General features: G+C 39.0%; 2 protein-coding genes across 4 annotated transcripts; both read left to right on the top strand.

Annotated features, from left to right (window-relative positions):
• Positions 1 to 1,163: 1,163 nt before the first annotated feature.
• Positions 1,164 to 15,496, top strand: LOC122084504 (suppressor of mec-8 and unc-52 protein homolog 2). Of its 2 annotated transcripts, none has more exons than XM_042652793.1 (11): positions 1,164 to 1,478; positions 1,573 to 1,713; positions 1,845 to 1,894; positions 2,100 to 2,214; positions 3,541 to 3,589; positions 3,719 to 3,808; positions 10,409 to 10,477; positions 10,553 to 10,676; positions 13,881 to 14,236; positions 14,384 to 14,767; positions 15,106 to 15,496. In XM_042652793.1, the coding sequence occupies exons 1-11, from the start codon at positions 1,432 to 1,434 to the stop codon at positions 15,397 to 15,399; spliced, it is 1,719 nt and encodes a 572-aa protein (XP_042508727.1). In that variant the 5' UTR covers positions 1,164 to 1,431; the 3' UTR covers positions 15,400 to 15,496. The 2 variants fall into 2 exon arrangements, with proteins under 2 accessions (XP_042508727.1, XP_042508728.1); XM_042652794.1 differs by having other exon boundaries at positions 1,166 to 1,478; positions 15,118 to 15,496.
• A 2,301-nt stretch (positions 15,497 to 17,797) lies between these two features.
• LOC122083325 (eisosome protein SEG2-like) lies at positions 17,798 to 20,709 on the top strand. 2 transcript variants are annotated; one of them, XM_042651079.1, is made up of 3 exons: positions 17,798 to 18,832; positions 19,322 to 20,287; positions 20,378 to 20,709. In XM_042651079.1, the coding sequence occupies exon 1, from the start codon at positions 17,885 to 17,887 to the stop codon at positions 18,536 to 18,538; it is 654 nt and encodes a 217-aa protein (XP_042507013.1). In that variant the 5' UTR covers positions 17,798 to 17,884; the 3' UTR covers positions 18,539 to 18,832; positions 19,322 to 20,287; positions 20,378 to 20,709. The 2 variants fall into 2 exon arrangements, with proteins under 2 accessions (XP_042507013.1, XP_042507012.1); XM_042651078.1 differs by having other exon boundaries at positions 17,798 to 20,287.
• The last annotated feature ends 1,447 nt before the right edge of the window (positions 20,710 to 22,156 follow it).

Raw genomic sequence — 22,156 nt, 5'->3', positions numbered from 1 at the left:
GGTGTTGTCGAGGAAGAGGCAAAGATCAATGAAGTTCCAGTCTTGTATTCGACGGAATGATTAGGTCCGGAGTCGGATATGGTTCCGAAGTAGATCGCTTTGACAGATGTGAAGTATGATCATTTGACCGTCCTTACACTAATTCTCTCCGATGAATGACCGTTTTTTTACCCATGAATTGGGTATGCTAGCGAATGTAGACTGTTTAATGTTCATATGGGTGCTACCTGTACACGGTGCTACATGTACACATTACAAAGGCACCTGTCCACGTGTAGACACCTTTATGTATTCATACAAACATGTCTATGCATGGATACCTCCCTGCACGTATGGGCGGGTATGTACATAGATACCTATACGTATTTGAATTTAAAATTCTAAACTAGTGTAAAAAGATAAGAATCCTTCTCTTATTTTTTTTATAATTTACTCTCTCCCTCTCTCCATCTCTTCCTTATCTGTTTTGACCACTGCATAAAATAGTGTTACAAAACCATGCTTAGTGAGCCTAGCCTTTATCTCCCAAAGGACAAGAGTATGTGTACAATCAGACAGAGATCAAAGGTTGTTTTATCTTGGAGGAAAAAATGCAGGAATCCCCAATTGTACTTCTGTAGGCGGCATTACACCTTAGGGAGAGTATCATATTTTGATACGACTCAACCTGCCTTGGTTCATTTGCTTCAACATCAGTGAGTCTGCTCCAATAGTTTGTCTTCTACACTATTGAGAATACTCCCATCAAAATAGTAGGTCGAATACATTCATTACTCAACCTGCCTTGGTTCATTTGCTTCAACATCAGTGAGTCTGCTCCAATAGTTTGTCTTATGCACTCCAATAGTTTGTCTTCTGCACTACTGAGAATACTCCCATCAAAACAGTAGTTCGAATACATTCATTATTGGGTGCTCCTTTCTAACATTTAAAATTACTGAAATCAAAATTTAAACATTTTTAATTTCCCAATGATATATGGGACAAAATTTTATATCCATGAGAGACCCCTACTCCACAACACTACTCCACATACACAGGAATATACAATGACCACCATACCCCTACTTTTGATTGCACCCTGTGTGGGGGCGAAGGGGCCTCTCGCGGATGGAGAACACTGGTGGCCCATTCGCTTATAGGCGAGCGCGCGATCTCTTGCCCTATATACCGCATGTAATAATACCGACCAGGCAACCATGTACGGAAATAGAAAACCCCATCCTTCGACCTAAGCCAGAAGCCAGAAGCCAGAAGCCAAAAGCCAAGAAGCCTGTTCCTCTTCCAAAGATCCACATCCTTACTTCGTACTCGAGAAGACACCGAAGGCTGAACGCTAACAAACTAAACAAAGTTTGGTTTTGTGTGTTTGTAGATCTTCTTGTTTCGTCTATTTGATTGGAATTATCCGCTACAATTTTAATACATCCAATGGCTTCCTCAAAGAAAAATTACAAAGAGAAGATGATTCGTCGCAAGTGTGTAGACTTATTATTTCATTCCAGTAAAAAATAGTGTATTTTTTTTTGTTATAATTTTTTATTAACTTGTTATTTCTTCGATTGGTAACAGAGAAGAGAAGCAAGAAGAACCAGAACTTCCAAAATATCGAGATCGAGCCAAGGAGCGCAGAGAAGATCAAAATCCTGATTATGAGCCAACTGAATTCGGAGCGTTTCATGCCGTGGCTCCTCCTGGGACTGTTGATATACGGTGAGAGCCATCTCTCATATTTAATTGGAGTGCTTTTTTTTTTTTTGGTGGCTGGAGATTGTTCTTCAGTTTTCATTATGTTGCTGTAAATTTATGTGGATGTCTAAACCACTACGGTGCTGTTTTTTTAGGTCAGCTGATGCGCTGAAGATATCTATCGAGAACAGCAAGTATCTTGGAGGTCCGTTTTACTGATTTTCAACAAGTTAGAGAGCAATATGTGAATTTTGATTCACCTGCTCTCTCTCTCTCTCTATTATATATATATATAATCTTAACCGTTGAAATCCACGAATACATGCATCGTCCTCTAGCTCTTGAAAGTAGATTTTTCCCTCTTCTCCTTTGCTGGATGAAATCTGTGTTACTGTATGAATGTCCTTCAGGTGACGTGGAACACACACATTTGGTGAAAGGATTGGACTATGCCTTACTTCACAAAGTAAGAAGTGAGATTGACAAGAAGCCAGATGTTGACGAAGAGACCGATGGAAATTCTAGGTAAATAAATATTCTCCAATGGTATTAAACTCACATGAATGGATGTGATTTTGTCTCCTGAATTCTATTAGCTTTTGGCCTGTAGTGTATGTTAGAAATTGTTGACATGCATGGAGTTCGGCACTGCAGAACTTTTGAAATAATAACTTTAGTTGCCTGCTAGAGCTTAACTGCATTAATCCTGTATCTTTCTTTAGGAACATCTTGATGAGTTTTATTTTTCCTTAGAATTTAGTGTGAATAATCTGATTATCAACTAAAAGTCTCTAATCTTCATTGCTAAAATCTTTTTTTATTTTCTTGTGGTTGTGGAAGAAAGGTAAATTTTGGTATGTTTTGTAGGCAGCATGTGCATTCTTATAGGTCACATTGCTCCATAGAGAGTGAAGGATCTACAATTCTTCATGGTCTTGCATTTCTTTCTCTTTCCTGATATTTCCCTGCATTTTAAGTTATTTAACCAGTGGAAAACCCATATGATGAATGGAAAACTAATCGCAAAGAATAAAACTTGAGAACCATTGTGGTCTAAGTTGAATTGAAATTTGCATAGAATCTAGTTTGAATTAAGGAGAAGAAAGTCAATTGTGCTTAATGACAAATGCTGAGTAACCTGCATATAGTTGTCAAGGAGTCGTTGGCGTCCAGGTGCCTTGGTCGCCTAGGCAGGCTCCTAGTCTCTTGCAACCAGGCTCCCTCCAACGCCTCGGGTCACATAAACCCCGTGATAACTATAATCCTGCACCTTGATGAACAATTTCGAACTGGAAGGAACAAAAACAATGAGTTGGAAGGGCAGGTATATTTTAAAGTATTAATACAGGAGACAGATTTGGTAGACACTAATAGAAAGAAACTTTTTCGTAGGGTTGTAGAGCTGAAGTTAACTGTGGAAACTAAGCTTAGCAGGGAAGAAATGCAGAATCATCTGAAAAGATGGTTGGTGCTCAGTGGTGTTCAAATGGTCATTTTTCTCTCTTTCTCATCCACAGCCTGAGAGATTGGGCTGTTGTATCACTTCCAGGGAGATAGAGGAGGGAGTGGCGGGGACAGGGGAAGAAAAATTTTAGGTTCTAAAAGAAATAGGAAGTAAAAGGGTAAAAAAATGATCTTTAAAGCAATTAATGACCTATCAAGGGGAGAAAATGTGGAGTCATCTGAAAAGGTTGGGTAAGTTAATTATTGAGTCCTAATTTTCTTTGATATACTGCTCCTTTTCTCCCTCCCGTGCCTTTGTTGTTATTACATGTTTATTTTACTCTTTTTTTTTGAGGACTTGTTTTCCCCTTTTCAAATTGATGCTTACTTTCAGTTGTTCACCAACAGAGTATCTAAGGATGACCAACCAGTGTCATTTCGCACAGCAACTGCAAAGGTGCTCATCTTCTTTAGAATGTGTAAAGCTCTTATTCATATTGCCTTTCACAGCTTCAACGAGAGAAAACACTTTTAATTTTTTGATGACTTGATACCTTACCTTGTGAATCATGTCTTGTGGTTGCAGTCGGTGTATCAATGGATTGTCAAGCCCCAAACAATTATCAAGTCAAATGAGATGTTTCTTCCTGGTCGAATGGCATTTATTTTTAACATGGTAGGGATTGAGATTCTTTTATGTTTATTTTTTTGAATTTTTTCCTTTTTGGTTTGCATTCCCTATCAACCTAAATGGGTTACGTTGTTTTGAAATAAATGAATGGTTTTGGTTAGTTGACTGTTGGGACTTGACTGTCAAAGGGGAGTTTGTTGGGAACTTCTATTTTCATTTACAGTTGCCTTAACTCTGCCTAGGCTAGTTTGTCCTTCTTACATTATTTGATCCCTTTTAACTTCATTGACACGTATTATACTATTTTTAGTGATGCATTTATATGCTAAAGTTACTTTAGCAGGTACTTGACCTAAACTTTTTTAGCAAATCTATTACTTGAAAAAATATTCTTGAAAATGCTTATATATATGACAAACTGATCTTGCTCGGAGGGGTGATATTAAGAGACTTATCATAATGATGTATTGTATTGGAGAGATGCAAGATACACTAATGATAAGCATGGAAATGGTCATGACATACGTAGAAATGGTAAGGATACATGCAAAATACAGTTTTGAAGCATAAACCTTATAAATAAGCAATACGTAAAATATAATATGTAGAAAAACTGAAAATGGACGATTGTAAATCGAGAACTATGAAGAACTGTAAATCAAAAGTTTTTGTTCGGATATGGGGTTGCATCATTGCATCGATTTAGAGAACTAACTTGATTCAAAAGTCAGTGGGGGAATCTCTACTGAATTCGTTTTATTTGGAGTTACCGTTAGAAACTGATTTGCCCTCCTCCATTGTTCTACCTTTGGGGCAAACCTCAGTCGGTCCTCTGTCATTGGTGAAGAAAGAGTATTTGACGAATCTTAAGCTGAAGAGTACAGCAAAGGTGTTCTCACCTTTAAAGGGTTCCTTGGTTTACCACCTGTGTTCATGAAGAAGAAATCCTCATCTCAGCAAGTTATTAGGGTACCCTTATAGCACTAATTCCTCCCACAATCCTTGACTCTCTCGCCCCATCCTCGACTCTCTCTCCACGTGCTCTCTCCCAACCCATAGTCCCGACTATCTCCCCATCCCCAACTTGCCGTCAATGTTTTCTCTCTTTGACTCTCTCTACACCCCATCCCTGATCTCTCTCTATGCCCTCTCTCCCAACCCATGGTCCCGACTCACCTCCAACACTCTCTCCCTATGCCCTCTAGCCCCATCCATTTGCTCTCTATCCATCCCCCATCATTGAAAGGGCAACGATTGATTGATTATAAGGGGAAAAAAAGGTCGGATATTAGACCTCTACTCACCCCCGTACCCATCCCAGACCATCTCCCTACATTAACCCTGACTCTCTACACTCTATCTCCCCATCCCTAACCCTCTGCTCCTATAACCCAAGGGGTCTAGGGCCAAAGGCCAGAACAACGGCAACGCGATAGTTCGGGCCTACTAGTTGCAGTGTTCTTTTCGGGCGTTTGGCTAGGTCAATGCGGTAAGAATCTATTGGCACAATTTGGTGGAGATTCGCCGATTACTCGCTTGTGGTATGATCTTTCTCGACTCAATTTAGTGGGAACCACCAATAACCACTTGGTGCTTTGTGGGCTAGTCTTGACATAATTGGTCCTTTGTATTGCATTATCATCTTGTTGCTTTGCTTGATTCATTTGCTTTGTTAGATCCGCTGCATCATTGGCCTCAAAGTACATATGTTAGAACCCTGCATGTGTATATGTATTCTATATGTTTGCGTGAGTTGTGAGACATTTTTCTGGTTTCGTGATGACTATGCATCGTGTATGTGCTCAATAAGTGTTGGGTGATTGTCGCTTTAATGCATTAGGTGCTTTGTTCTTTATATTTTATATTATATACACGTCTTGCTTTTACTGCTATATCGGGAGTTACTCCACGTATTGCTTGACGTAAAACAGATAGTGGATTTGTTTCTGTCTTTTGTTGAATCTTTTTCACGGCTCGATAGATAATTTGATAAGCCAATGATTTTTTTTTCTGTTTCAGGATGCGGTTAACCACTGTTAACTAATCGATTACGATATTGATCGGATTTTGCATTTTTTCTTCTGCAGTACTCGACGTGCCTGAGGTGAAGAGTCAGAATCAGTTTCTTTTTAGAAGGGCTAAGATCACTTATTTTGGCTTTTGACCCCTTTTGTTAGGGTGGTCTCTAAGATATGAAAGATCTCCCTCAACCGTACTACGACTTTCATCGAATACATATTTCACAAAATTCTTAAGTGTATCTATGAGATCAAGTAGGAATTCTGTTTACTCACTTTGATTGAGTAATCCGTTTCCCTCCTTTTCCTCTTAGGATTGGAAATCCTGTATTTTACATATCCATACGATTGAGTCCTTAGGTTTCCAAAATAGTGTAAAAAGAAGTGCTTCAAATCATTATATATATATATATATATATTTATATATATACACATAATACTTAAATAATAGAAATAAACTCATACATAAGACTCATGTAAAAGGTGATTGGCTGAATATAGTAAAGTATCGGCTGCCCTACCTGACGCACAAATATATATGTATATATCGTCAGATCTAGGAGGCAAACCACTGCCATAGCACCGACTACTCCTATCAAAATGAAAAGCAGTGAGCTCCGCAACAAAAGCGAAGTGAGCCCCCCGGGCGCTGTGGCCCGAGGGGCTCTGCGCAGACAGGCCGCTGCCCCCGCCCCCGCTCAAAGCTTCCGTCAAAGCGCACTGCTGGGCGAGATTGCTCGATTCGTGAGACTTGAAAGAAGAGGAACAACGCACTTATATCATATATTACGCAATTAAAGGAGGAATCGAACCTCTTGGCCTCCTCCTTATTTCCATCTTTCTCCTGGGAAGAGGAGTTTAGAGCTTTCCAATGGCCTGAGTCGCAGCATCAAGGTCTGACCTAAATTGAGCAAGGGCGGCCACTTCGCGGGATTGAATTGAGTATTGAAAATGAAAGAACGAAGACAAAGAGAAGCAGGCCACTCCCCGAAAATGCCATAGCGCAGTGAAGTCGTCCCCTTCCCAACAGTTGTACCTTGTCTTGGGGCGTCTTTGGCTTTATGAGAGAAAGCCGACCTTCTCTGGCCAGGACTCCTACTGCCTTTGAACTAGAATCCTGAACTTTAGAATCAATCTCTTCTTCCCCCTTCCTTATACCATTACGCTCACGAGCAGAATAGACGGTTGAGCCTACCTTCGCACACCTCCATTACTCTTTAGGAGGCATCCGCCCCAGATAAACTACCCACCTCGCCTTTTCTTGGATTCTCAAAACTTCTGTCGCTCCATCCCCGCACGGGCAGTGAACCCGTCGCTGTCTCGGCTGTGCTACCGGAGAATTTTAGGAATTTTTTAGTCTTCTACTGGGACATTTTGGCAGCCTAATGGCCGCCCTCATACTGCTCATGTTTTGGGCAATTTTCGAATTTCTGGGCGACCCATCCACAGAAACTTGACCCCGGCAGAAATTTGGCTAATAGACCCTTTTTATAACATTTTCAAGTCCCGGCTCCTCTTTTCCCCTTTTTCGTGGAGCAGATCTAAGATCTTACAACCCTTTGCCTGGCTCAGAAAGACCTGAGCCTTCTGGTTTATTGCCAAAAAAAAGCTTTCCAACCAAGCAAGAAGACGGATGCGCGTGCTAACGCGCAACACCAACCCAATCTCGATGAATAAAAGAAAAGATCGAGAACCGGAATCGCGGAAAGGGAAAAGAGATAGCTCTCCCTGCGCGAATATATATATATATATATATTTGTGCGTCAGGTAGGGCAGCCGATACGTTACTATATTCAGCCAATCACCTTTTAAATGAATCTTATGTATGAGTTTATTTCTATTATTTAAGTATTATGTCCCGCCGCAATGGTGCCCGGATGTGGTGTCAAGTAGGCAAGGGTTGTCATACCATGGGCAGGTGCAAGTAAAGAAGCTAGTCCAAAAGCGTAGGATTAACTTGGCATCTTTGAACATAGGATCCTTAACGGGTAAGAGTCAAGAGTTGATAGATGTTATGAGGAGAATGATTAATATTGCTTGTATTCAAGAGATTAGGTGAAAGGGTAAACAAGCTAAGGAGTTGAACGACTTTAAACTTTGGTATATGGGAGATCAAAGTAATAGATATGGAGTGGGCATAATAGTGGATATAGACCTAAAGAATAATGATGTGGATTTTAAAAGATTTGGAGATATGACTTGTTGCATCAAGCTTGTGTTGGAGAAAGAGGTTGTCAATATAATTGGCGCTTATGCACCGTCGCACCCCAAGTAGGATTTGATGAAAGTAGTAAGTTACAATTTTGGGAACAAATAGATGGACTAGTACAAGGTTTTAGTTAGGGAGAAAATATTATTATGGGGGTGATCTAAATGGACATGTTGGTAGAGATCGTAGAGGCTATGTAGGCGTACATGGAGGCTATCGATGTGTAGAGAGGAATAAGGAGGGGATCTCAGTTTTAGACTTTGTGGTACCATATGATTTATTCATTATGAACACTTTTTTAAGAAGAGAGAGGAGATATAGTTACCTACAAAAGTGGGATTGTATTAACCACGTAGATTTCTTCCTAACAAAAAGGTCTAATAGATCATTTTTAAGGATTGTAAGCTTATGCTTAGGGAGAGCCTAACCACTTAGCATAGATTGTTGGTCTTGGATATGTGCCTCATTACGTGGATTCGTAAGATAGGGGTGCCTATTTGGCCTAAGATAAGGTTGTGGAACTTAAAAGGAGATTCCTTGAACTCATTTATTGACAAAGTGGTCAAACAAGGAAATTGGGATTTTGAGGGAGATACTAATATAATGTGGAATAAGATGATATCTTATAATAAGAAGGTTGCTAAAGATGTTCTAGGGGAATCGAAAAGTACTTTTTTGGTCCCTAGGGAGACTTGGTGGTGAGATGATGAGGTCCAAACAGTTATTAAGATTAAGAAGACTAGTTTTATGACATGGCAAAGGACTAAAGAGTTAGAAGATTTAAAATTGTATAAATATGCCAAAGACGAAGTTAAAAATATTGTGGGGAAATTAAGGGTGAAGAAATATGAAGACCTTTATAATAACTTGAACATGAAGAGAGGGAAAAAAGCTATCTATAAGATAGCGGAGATGAGAGAAAGGAGGAGCAGAGATTTTGATCATGTTAGATGTATTAAAAGTGATGATGGTAGAGTACTAATAAGGGATGATGACATTAAGGAGAGATAGAATGAGTAACTCTGCAGCCTACTTGATGAAGATTCTTCAAGTAATTGTGCCCTTGAAGGTTGCATTACTCGTCTTGACAACACATAGCATATATATTTACACAAAATTAGGGTGTTTGATGTAAAAGTTGCTTTAAGAAAGATGAAAGTAGGCAAGGCAAGAAGGCACCATATCAGACATGGTCCCTATAGAAGTGTGGAAGAACTTAGGAATATGTGGTTTATCCTGCCTAACAAGTTGTTTAACAAGATTATGACCACAAAGAAAATGCCAGATGCATGGAGGAGAAGCATTGTGGTCCCGATTTACAAAAATATACGTTATATTCAGAGCTGCAATAACTATAGAGGCATAAAACTAATGATTCATAGGATGAAGTTATAGGAGAGGGTTATTGAAACCCACCTAAGAAAGTAAACTATTTCAAAGAACCAATTGGGTTTTATGCTTGGCAAGATCCACAATGGAGGTTATTATCTTACTTAGGAGGCTCATGGAAAGATATGGAGAGTGCAACAAGGATCTCCATACGGTATTTATTGACATATAAAAAGCCTACAACAGAGTCCATAGAGAAATTTGGCATATACTGTAGAAGAAAAGGGTGTCATGTTAATATGTGAACATAATTAAAAATATGTATAATGGTGTGGTGACTAGTGTAAGAACTGTCAGGGGTCAAGGTAGTGAATTCCCAATTACAATTGGGTTGCATCAAAGATCATCCTTGAGCCTTTATTTGTTTGCTCTTACCATGGATGACTTAACCAGAGGAATACAAGATGAGGTCCCTCGGTATATGCTTTTTGCTGATGATATTGTTTTAGTGGATGAGACAAAAGCAGGGATTAACGCCAAGTTGGAGTTAAAGAGATTAACATTGGAATCAAAAGGCCTTGAGATAAGTAGAATTAGACGGAGTATATGTTGTGTAACTTTAGCCACACTTGGACAGTTAATGAGGGGGTGAATATCGATGAGAGGGATATACCATAAAGTGATTATTTTAGATTTCTAGGCTCAATCATAAATAAAGATGGCGACATAGAGGATGACGTTGCAAGAGGATTAAAATAGGATGAAGTGGATAGGTGCGTCTGGAGTGCTATGTGATCGGTGTATTCCTTTAAAGCTTAAAGGAAAATTTATAGGATTGTTATAAAATTGAAGTGTCAGTAATGCCTTACCCCATCTTGTTTTGGCACCTCACTTAGACCTACTTTTTTTTTGGGGGGGGGGTGGTTGGAATGGGAGTTATTTATCAGATTTACTGAAAGGAACGTTGGATTTCCTAGTTAAGTCCATGCATGTATGAATGTCTATTTCTGATGCTGTTGAGATGCATTTCATTATATTATTAGAACAGGTTTTCTTACATCTTAAACCCGAATCTTTTGTGCATTTTAGGAGGACAATTTTTCTCATGATATTCCAACTACTCTGCATAGAAGCAAAGCCGACTGCCCTGTTCCAGAGGTAATATTCCTGATGCTCTTGAAGTGCAATTTAGTGATGGATGAATTAGTTGATTATTATTTGGATATCTTACAGGAAATGGTTACTGTCAGCGTTGATGGTTCTGTGTTGGACCGTATTGCTAAAATTATGTCTTATCTCCGCCTTGGATCATCTGGAAAGGTTCTAAAGAAAAAGAAAAAGGAGAGGGATGTTAAAGGTACGAGTTATTTTCTTGATTTTGTATTGTGTTACAACTATCTTTTGTGTGCATCATGGGAGGGGCTGTTGCTTAGGTGGGATGATATAAAGTTTTGGCTGCCAGTGTGAATTCTCAGGTTGGATTCTTGGGGCAGCCACTTTGTGCAATAAAATGCCAAAGGTTATGGTTAGTGCCAACTCCAGACCACCTTTCCTGGGATTCTGTGCAACAGGGACTTGCATCGGATTACATCCCAACATATATATGTCATTATTAACATCTTCCTGACAGGAATATTCACTCATTGAGGGTTCAAACTTTATTCCCACTTAAAGAGTATGAGTTGGTATGTGCCCAACTGTGGATGGCAGGGATTCCCTCTGCTTATTAGCTTTATCGTCTGTGTACCATTTTGTTGAACATGTCATGGCCTTTCTGTTACAAATGGACAAGTGCCCAGCTGTGGATGGCGGGGATTTCCTCCGCTTATTGGCATTATCATCTATGTATGTTTTTGTTGAACACATCATAGGCTCTCCCTATCAAATGGACAATTATGAAGTCTCTCATCATTTGGACTGAAAAGTAATAGATGCATCTGAAACAGGCAATAAAGTCATTCATCAATCTTATAGGATTGTTTTGTCAATAAATTTTTGGTGCTATTTTCCTATCAACAAACTGCTGACCAGATATTTGACCGCAGTATCTGAGACCCTGCTCATCACTTTGCTGTAGGTCATAACTTTTAATAACCAGGGTTTTTCTCATTGGATTATTACAATCGAGAGCCTTACATCCATATGTACATTGGGTTATTACAATTGAGAGCCTTACATCCACATGTACTATAGTGTTTCCTGTTCATGCATGTGTGATGTGGAAGTCGTGTAACTTAGGCGCTTCCTTTGGGTTCTCTTGGGAATCTAGGTTGATTATGTATATGGGGAGCCCGGAGCCTTGAGAAATTACATGGGTGCTGCACTATTAAAAAAAGGGCGTGAGAACCCTGTCCGCTTGCATTTTCCCATGCCAAGACATATGGAGCGGGCTGTTGGGGGTGGGGGCATCTTTTCACAGCCCGGTTGAAGACCTCCCACTTTGTTGTTAGAACCCCACCCCGATTCCTCTCTTGTTATTATTCTTCAAATTAATTCTTCTCCTTTTCCTAAACCACCCCTTTCCATTCTCTTTTATCCCCTTCTATCCTATTTTTTTCCTTGCGTCCAAAATTACCCTTTACCCATACGTTATACGTGTTATATCTTTGAAAGTTGTTGCTTGAGCTTTCAATAATTACATTGCTGCCACTCCCCGATAGTTTTTAACTTAATGACCATTATGCCACCCTTCTAATCTTCCGTTTAATTAATCATGCCATCCACCCTTTACCTTCAAGTGTTTTCTTGCCATAGTGGCCTTTAAGTGCTACCGATTACACACCTGGCCATGGAATCTTTTATGTTCAAATTCAGAGTGCGACTGCCCAATGGAAAGCTTGCTAATTTGTTGATTGATGAAAGACAACATGATAATTTTGTCTCGCAATTTGTGGGGGATATGCTATCTAAGACCGGCCAAAATAGTTTAGGTTTGAAGATGATGTCTTTGTTGAATTCTTTGTTTCTCAATATTGTGATGGTGCTTTTTATGAAGTGTTTGATTCCCCTCAGTGCATTATTAAATTGGGTTGAGATTGGTTGGAAGAACGAATCGGAACACTTGATCATGACAAAAATTTGTGCACCATCCAACCTTTCCACATGCATCATAAATTTGTTCTTTATGGATGGGCTAACTCAAACAAAGTGGTAGCAACAATGCAACCACGGGATGAACCAAATGGGTCAACACAAGAGGAAAACCGTTCGGTTGTGGAACAAGTGATGATAATGGAAAACGGGATAATTGTGGATCAAGTAATGATGGACATTAGTACAATGCCAATTATTCCCCATCATGAGTTTGTTCTCCCCCATTATTTTCCAGACTTGAATGCACCTCCAAAGCTTCATTTCTTGGATTTTGTTAGCGTTATAGACAAAATGCAATTCACCGCCACTCGAGCTTTTATTGTTGCCCTTCTACAAAACCCGTGGACGAGTTTTTCTTAACATTGGGGGAGTTGATGCAGATACACACCCGTGTATTGATTCAAACCCATTTGGGTATCCAAACAAAGATGAACTGGGTCTATAAAAATGCAATTCACTGCCACTCGAGCTTTTATTGTTGCCCTTCTACAAAACCCGTGGACGAGTTTTTCTTAACATTGGGGGAGTTGATGCAGATACACACCCGTGTACTGATCCAAACCCATTTGGGTATCCAAACAAAGATGAACTGGGTCTATATTTGAGTCTCGGGTCTAGTAGGATTTTAGTAGCTTATTTATTTAGGAATAATATGGGAATCTTTTATTTAAGTCATTTATTTCCGAAGTGGTAGGATAGTAGGAGTAGAGTCGGTTTAGGATTTCCTTTCCTTTTTGAACTTGTTTTCTTTTTAGGATTTCTTTCCAAGTTAAGAGTCTTTTATTTTTCTATATATATATATGCTTGTAACCAACATTTTGGGCAGAGAATAGAAAGATGAATTGAGTTTGTGGTTTGAGAGCCTGTGGGCTGTGTGGGATTCCCCCCCCCCCCCTTTTTTCTTTGTGCGATTCCTCTCTTTCCCCTGCAACTCTGAGACCTATCTCAAGGATTTCTTCCCTACCCCTACCGGTCGTCCATGATGGCCAGTGATTGATAAGCAAGGGATTGATTCTTCAGTTGGGGATGTGCAAGGACCTTGGACTGTTGTGGCCAGATCCTCCTTTGCCCCCTTCGTCTAATCCTCCGTCCACACACCTCCAGGAAAAAAATTCCAGTGTGACCACATTATAGTGTTGGCCATATTTTCCCCCTTGATCTTATGGCATTCCTTGCGTATCAGCCTTTTAAACCTAACAAAAATTTTCGTCCCCGAGAAAATAGAAGAAATAAACAGAATGGGCTGGGGATCACTACCTGGTCGCGTGGCAACTGTGCCAGCACAGGGATCAGCCAGGTGAGCACAGGCATCCAACCAGGGGGGGCAGGGTGGTCTTTTTGCCACCCCCTGTGTCTGGGTGTAGGGGCGTGTGATCAGGTAGCTTTCTTTTCCCCAGACAGAATGTATAAATAATGACTGATTGTCTTGGTTGTCATATATTCGTTAACTAGTGTTCTATTATTACAGGGAAGATATCTGTTGTTGGCAATGAATATGATGAAGATGAGAAGCCATCACAGCCTGATGGTGGAATGTCAAAACAAAAGACTGAAAGGGAAGCATTACAACCACAGCCATTGCCTCGCAAGAACAATCTTGATTCAAGAGAAACACAGGTCCTGAGTGTTGCTAGAGCTGAAGAAGACGACATTTTTGTAGGGGATGGTGTTGACTATGCCATCCCCAATAAAGATATGAGCCAAAGTCCAATTTCAGAAGACATGGAAGAGTCTCCTCGAAATAGGGATAGGCAACCATATTTCAGTGAACCTGCTTATGGCCCATTGCCACCACCTGAATCTTTGGAGGATTGGAATCAAACGGTGAGTTTGTCATGGTTTACTGAACTTTGTTGTTGGAAAACTTGAATTTGAGTTGCACTTTAAAATTTACAAAACCCAGTCCTACCCACTCTGGCTGCATTCTTTCTTGATTTGATTGTTCAATTTCTGTGTCGTTTTGTTCTGCAGAATGGTTATGATACAATACAGGCACAAGTAGTGGCAGCTGGCTTCCAGGGGGAGTGGCAGGATTACCAGTATGCTGAACAAATGGCATATCCTGAACAGTATCTCCAGCAAGACATGACTACCTATGATGTGCAGACAGGTTTAAATGTGCCACATGACCCTCGCTTCATGACTCAAGAAGAGAAGGATCGGGGCTTAGGGTCAGTTTTCAAGCGTGATGACCAAAGGCTTCAGCAACTTAGAGAAAGGGATGCTCGGGAGAAGGATCCCAATTTCATTTCTGAAAGTTATTCTGAATGTTATCCTGGGTACCAAGAATATAATCGTGAGGTCGTGGACAGTGATGATGAAGATGACTTATCAAAAATGGATATGGGTGGTCGGGTAAGACATTTTCTCATTAAATTATTGTTCATTGAACCATCATTGATGCTTCTATGAAACTCTCTCTTGTTCAGATATATGAACTATTTGAGCTGTCAGTCCGTCACATGTCTTAAATTAACTAGTCGATTGCGTTCAATAATTATATTCTGTTACGGATGTGAAAACTGCCAGAGAAACATGATTGAACTCTTGTGTGCTTGTACCATCAAATATGGGGAGACTATTCTTCAGTTATTCTAAAGTTTTGTTAACTTTACTGCTTGCTATTGGCTAAAAATCTCACTAACATGGGAATCATTAATGTAACCCAACACTTGGTGTTAATGTTGATGGAGTTTTCAAATCAGGCAAAAGGTCGCCTTCATCGGTGGGACTTCGAGACGGAGGAGGAATGGGCAACATACAATGAGCAGAAGGAAGCAATGCCAAAGGCTGCATTCCAGTTTGGTGTGAAGATGCAAGATGGTCGCAAGACAAGGAAGCAAAACAAGGACCAAAAGCTCACCAATGAGTTGCACAAAATTAATAAGATCCTTGCAAGGAAGAAAATGGAGAAGGGTGAGATCCATGATGATGGTGGGACATACGATGATGATGATAAGCAACCTGGAAAGAAGCTTCGGATATAAATATTGTTGATTTGGTTCTATAAAAATTAAAATAAAGTACTGTTATTTGTTAGAAACTTGTTTGGTCGTGAAATAGTTCCATTGAATCTTGGGAAAATCTCTCATTTTCTTCAGTTACAATTTTTTTTTTTCTTTTTTCTTTTTTCTTTCTCATGCAAATGAATTTAAATCGGGATGAGGCTTCTTTCTAAATATATTAGGTTTGGGGGGCATATATGCTATATCAGAGGATTGTAGTAACTCGTCCTGATTGATTATCGACTGAGATCAGGACGGGTTCTCAGGCTGCTGGGATCCAAGACCTGAATGAAAGGGACCGTTATAAGCTCATGAACTTATGGAATCAGATTCTCTCACAGTGCTGATCAGACTGCTGGGGGTTTTGTGCCGGGATGTTACTAGTCATCGCTTGTTATACTTGCACGCTGGAGAGGATCTGGGTCCTGAACTTATTCAATAAAACCCCTTTTTGAGAACTTGGGAGCCAACTGGCGAGCGCATCTCTTGAACTTTAGGACTGACAAAATTAGCTCTTCTTTATTGACCCCACCACGAAAAAAAAAGAAAAAAAAAGAAGCTCTTCTTTCGGTGTTTCCACTGTCATCGCATTAAAGAGATACCCTGAAGGCCTGAACCCTCCACATATTCCCCTACCGATCACCCAACAGAACTGGAGAAGGTGATATTCAATCCGAGGGCATGGCGACAGCAAGCCTAAGTACTAGTTGGTTCCTTTATTATTTAATTTATGGGAAAATTACATCCCCTCCCCTATAGTTTGCCAAAATTATGCATGGATCCAAGGGTTTGAGTGAATTACGCCTCCCTCCTCTGAAGCATGAAACATTTTTACATTTGAGTTCAATCCGTTAGAGACCATGAGTTTGAATCCGTTATATGGTGAGGTCATTTTTTTTATACCTAAAATACCCCCAGAACAAAGTGAAGTGACGTAAATACCCTTCACTAAAAATGAGTTTGAAAGGGAGAAATACTCTCATCATCTCTTTCATCCAAAAGCGTCTCGGATAAGCCCTAACTGCAACGAGGTGTTCATCCAAACTCTTTCCCTCTTTCAATCTCATCTTCTGTCTTCATCCAAGCTCTTTCCATCTTTCAATTCATCATCTTCATCGTCTTCATCTGCACAGAAGGTTCGATTGACTGTGTGAGAAGCAACGGAATCTCGGTTCATACCTCAGATGGGAGAAGCGAAGGAATCCTTGCAAAGTCGACGGAACCTCTAGATGACAATGGCATCTTCGTGAACCTCACTGAAGGTTCGATCGACTGTGTCCTTTCTGGAATTTCTCTTTGAATTGGTAAGAGGAACATGTGTATCTTCAAATTTAGGGAATATAGCAAAAAAGGAAAATGCACATCTTCAATATACCCTGTTTTCAATTTAACTGTGCATATTATTGCCTTTTTTTTACTGAGATTTGCAAGTGTTCTTTTTTATTTGATTTGCTCTTTAGGGTTTCTCTGATTTTGAACTGAATTCTCTTACTCTTACTGAGATTGCTGACACTGAGCAGAGAGAGAAAGATTGTTTGATTTTTTTTTTTTGTTTTTTTTTTTTGGTTTTTGGTTTTGTTTTCTCTTATGAGGTTGTGTAGTTTTTGGAAGGAGACTTTCAATTATAATGAGATTCATCAAAAGTTGAAGAAGATTGAATTGAATTTTTTTTTTTTGGTTTTCTCTTCTGAGGTTCTGTAGTTTTTGGAAGGAGACTTTTAATTATAATGGGATTCATCAAAAGTGGAAGAAAAATTGAATAGAATATGTGGCTTAATAATCATTGATAAGAGTTTTTGCTTCTTAATATTTTCATACTTTAATTTCAACCTCATGAGTAATTGTACATGTAGTGATTTTGAATTACATAAAGTTTAAAATCATCTCCCAATATCACCTCTTGATATTTTTATTTCTTTGTTACATAGTGATGGAATTGAGGTGTAGAGTTCTGTTTAACTGGCGGGAGAGATATGCGGAGAAGATTATAGACCCAGAAAGATATAGTTATATAGAGTTGCCATGTGATGTCTATAGCACTGTGGTAGATCATGTCCCTGTTGGTCATGATGTGACATTCAAAATGAAGTCTACACTCCCAAACAATGAAGAGTTGATATTGGGAGATGACAACTCTGTGCTACGACTGCTCTCTTCAAATACCAATCAAGATGTTATAAAAGTGACTGTGTTTGATCTTACATGGAGTGATGTAGAGAAAGATCGATGTACCATCAAATCACATTCCAACAATGTTATCTCAAGGGACAATACTTTACATGGACATTGTTATAGAATGGATGGTGATGATTATGGATATCAGAACATGGGAAGAAATATGGCAAAGCAAGCTGTTGTTAGAGGGGGTTCCAATGCAATGGCCTATAGCACGCATGCAAGAAGTTCAAGTGTAAGTGGAGGTGCGAACCCTAAACACAATGCTAGTGCTAGGAGCACATATTATGGAATGGCTAGTGGAGGGACTTCTAATATGTTAGATATGACAAAATATAATTCAACACGGAGTTCTAATGGTAATTCTGAGAGTAGTTCACATGTTGCAAAGGCTACTACTTTGTCTCAGTCAAATGCTAATGCAAGTGATAACTCTCAAGGTTCTTCACCCACTACAAAGAGGACTGAGCATTCTAGGCATGAAGTAAGTAAGGAAATTAAAGAGCTTGTAGATCTTGAGCCTGTTAGGCAACAGTCAAGTGAGAGACCTAATTATGGGAGCAAGGGTAAGAGAACTAATGTGCCTGACATCATATCTTTAGATGATTCAGATAATAGTGATATAGATTTTGTTTATGATTCAGCGGATCATGGTGAGTTGAGTAACAATGAATGTGAGCTTGAAGATTCTGATGAAGACAATGATCTAGAGTGTGAGCATGAGAAGGATGTAGACAAGCATGACGAGCTAGATGATTATGATCGAAATGTATATGATCCAGATGATTTTGAGCCAGTAATTTGCCATGATGATAGTGATGATAGTAACTTTAATGTTGGAGCAATTTATCTTGATGTGAATGAGTTCAAAGTTAAGCTTAAAGAGTTTGCTATCCACCACAGTTTTGAGCTCATATTTGAAAGAATGAGAAGGCAAGGGTCATAGCGAGATGTGCAGCCGAGGGTTGTACATGGAGAGTTCATGCCTCACTAACCGATCATGGGGTTGCATTCTTACTGAAGACCCTGAACCCAAATCACACTTCTACATGGCAGTCTGGTCATAAGCTTATTACCTCACATTGGATAGCTGAGAAAGTTGAATCTGAGCCATGGGTTGACCCTGAGCTGGATCATAATACTATAATTGCTATACTACGCAAGAATTATGGGGTTAATTGTGATGTTCCATATATGAAATTTTATAGAGCTCGGAAAATTGCGTTAGAAAAAAATGAAGGTAGTCACTCGAAGTTATACTCTTTTTTACCTGCATATGTTAGGCTAATACTGCATATGAACCCAGGAAGTATTTTTAAACTCCAGTATGAGCACAGAATTGACATGCAGGCATCACCAATATTCAAGAGGTTGTTTGTTTGCTTCCATGCATGTAAGGAAGACTTTGTGAATGGTTGTAGACCATTCTTAGGAATTGATGGTTACCATTTGAAGGGCCAGTATGGTGGTATTTTATTATGTTGATGGGAACAATGAGGTATTACCAATTGCCTATAGAGTTGTGGAAATTGAAAATAAAGCAAGTTGAAAATTTTTCCTTGAATGTTTATATGAAGCACTGGGAATTGCTGGTGATAACACTTCTTTGACATTTATGCCAGATGGCCAAAAAATATACCATTCGATTCCTTGAAGATAGTATTAGTTTTTTTTTTCCTTTTTTTTTTGAATGGTCAGTATTTAATTGATTGAATTGTGTGTTTCATAGGGACTAATAGATGTCATCCATGATATCTTTCTCAATGCTCACATTCGAAATTGTAGTAGACACATCTACATGAATTTCAAGGGGAAATACAACAGTCTCTTGTTCAAGAAGTACTTCTGGGAAGCTTCCACAACACCTACAATGCATCTATTTCAGAGTGCAATGAATTCCATCAAAGAGATCAACATCAAGGCATATGAGTGGTTAAAGAAGAAGCTGCCAACATTATGGTCTCGACATGCTTTCCATATTGGTTGTAAGAATGATGCAATCACTAACAATATGACAGAAAGTTTCAACAACTGGGTTGGTGATTTTCGTAGTAAACCCATTTTGTCTATGATTGATAGTATTAAGATTAAAATAATGGATAAATTGAACAAGAGATACTATCATAGTCTTTCATTGAATGGGACTGTCACTCCTGTTGTGAAGAAGAAGATTGCTGAAGTATATGAACTCTCGAGGAAATGCAAGGTGTACCTTGGTAATACAGATGAATTTGAGGTGGTAGATTCTTTCCACAGAAGACATGGCCAATTTGAGGTTGCGAACATGTGGATGCAAAGATTGGGAATTATCAAGTATACCTTGCAAGCATGCAGTGGCTGCCATTGCCCATAAGAGAGAAAAAATTGAAGACTACTGTGCAACTTACTTCACAAAGGAAAAGTACATGAAGATATATGAACATATGATATTTCCTATCCTAGATGTATCTGAGCTAGACATTGGTCAGATCTAGGGGTTGTCCAACCACAACTTTTGAAGAGAGGAGTAGGCAGACCGAGCAAGGGTGAAAGGAAAAGAAAACCTGGGGAGACACCTCCTGCTAATTTTAGAGAGAAGACAAGATCTCTCAGATGCGAGATTTGCAAGAGACCAAGCCATAATAAGAGAACTTGTGAAAGAGGCTCTCCTAAGGGAAAGAAGAAGGGTTCTTCAAGCCATAGATTTGCTTGGAAAGTATATCACATTATCATCACTTTGCATTTTTTTTTTGTTTAAAACCTATAATATGTACTAATACTGATGTTGCATTTTTTGTTTTTAAAGGAAAGAAGAGGAGGCAATGATGACCAAGATGATGCAAGCTTGTCCCAAATGGTTACTAGGTCACAGGTTTCTACAACAACTGATGTTGGTGATTCAGTACAAGCAAGACTTGAAAGGAAGATGACAGATAAGTGGGGGAAGAGGAAAGCAAGGAAGAAGTATGAGATGGTGATAGAGGAAGGTGAAGAATTGGAGATTCACTTTTTTGTTTTTTGCTTTTTGTTTTTTTTAGAATCATTATGTAATTTGAACAATGGATGGACTGAGTCATGGTAATGTATGAAACTCTTGATATGTGATGGAGTTGTGATATTGGATTTCATGATTTTGAATCTACAAGTTTGTATATGATGGATTTCTAAATCAGGTGTTTTCAGATGTTAGTATTATAGGGGAAATGCTATCCAATTTTTCAATTTTTTTTTTCCAATATTCTAAATCAGGTGCTTTCAGATGTTTGCAACTTACTTCACATATATGCATGAAAACAACAATGGTAGAAATAATATCACATTTTAATTACCATAGTAGTTTCAATTACACGTTCATTCAACCATCCCAACCATGCCAAACATCAAAGAGTTGTAGACTAGGTACATTGATATCAAAATCCTAAAGAAACATCTTAACAATGACTTCTAAACTTTTACAACCATTACAACCAATAGCACAATCACAAAACATAAAACAACTTGTCCAAGCAGCTTCAAATTTTTATTGAATCTCTCCACCCGCTTCAATCTTATCTTCATAATATGTATCTCATCCTTTAACTGTTGAAATTCATGAGGGCTTGGGTTGTTTGATGTATCATGAGGGCTTGGGTTGTTTGAAGGTTCACTTCTGACAGCTATCACATTCATTGGCTCACATTAAGCAAAAAAACTACATTTCTTCTCCTGTGCAATCTCTGGACATGTGTAGTAGAGTCTGTTCAGGTTTTCTTTGGACTTCGATACCTTGACTGCAGCTCTTCTATGACATTTGCATTTGACATTAACACACTTCAGACCATCGGCTTGGTTAATGGAAATTACACTGCAAGTAGACATTGTATCTGCAATACCCAAAAGTTTAAACTCAATTAGATATACCAACAAATAATCCCAACCATTGCATCTCAGAAATAATTCCAAAATTTTATACAATATCTATCAAAAACTTCAAAGTGTGCATATGCTGTCACATTGGGAAAGGTTTTACGTATGGATATTGACATTGTCATCACCACTTGAGGCCTCAATTGGAATTACCATTACTCAACCTGTTAATCACAATAGGTCTAGAACTGAATCAACACAGGAACAAAACAAAGGCTGAAACCATTGGTTATTAGGATTGGGTTTTGGAGGATTTTTTGTAGGTTATTAATATTGGTGACGCCAAACTGTACTCTTCTACTCTGCTACATTTCTTCAAACAACTTGTCCTCAATATAAGTATCACAAAATTTCCCCTTTTCCAAATTTAGGTAGCTTGTCCCGAAATCACCTATTCAAACAATTCGCCCTTGTCCACCTTATCGTCCTCTTCCTCGTTATACCCATATATTTCCAAGAGTAGATCGTTACTCCCCATAAGCTTCTTTGATGCAGAAACAGAAAATCCAGGTCGTCCCTGAGCAGAAGTGTGGGGTTTGGCGGAACTAAGTGGTGTTTGAAAATCATTGAGAAATAAGAGAAAATGGGTGGCATTCCAATCAAAGCTGTAAGAACAGACAAGTAGAACAAGCAATTGAATAGGGAAGGATCTGTAAGAGGAATTGAAATTGGGTCTCTT

The sequence above is a fragment of the Macadamia integrifolia genome, chromosome 7 (assembly GCF_013358625.1).
Source record: "Macadamia integrifolia cultivar HAES 741 chromosome 7, SCU_Mint_v3, whole genome shotgun sequence".
Taxonomy (NCBI): domain Eukaryota; kingdom Viridiplantae; phylum Streptophyta; class Magnoliopsida; order Proteales; family Proteaceae; genus Macadamia; species Macadamia integrifolia.
Note: the sequence above shows the minus strand (reverse complement) of the source record. Positions and strands in the feature narration are given on the sequence as shown.

Coding starts and splice junctions, on each gene's coding strand:
- LOC122084504 (XM_042652793.1), top strand. CDS start 1,432: ATGGCTTCCTCAAAGAAAAATTACAAAGAGAAGATGATTCGTCGCAA. Junction 1,479..1,572: donor GAGAAGATGATTCGTCGCAA/GTGTGTAGACTT, acceptor GATTGGTAACAG/AGAAGAGAAGCAAGAAGAAC. Junction 14,237..14,383: donor TGGAGGATTGGAATCAAACG/GTGAGTTTGTCA, acceptor TTTGTTCTGCAG/AATGGTTATGATACAATACA.
- LOC122083325 (XM_042651079.1), top strand. CDS start 17,885: ATGGCTAGTGGAGGGACTTCTAATATGTTAGATATGACAAAATATAAT.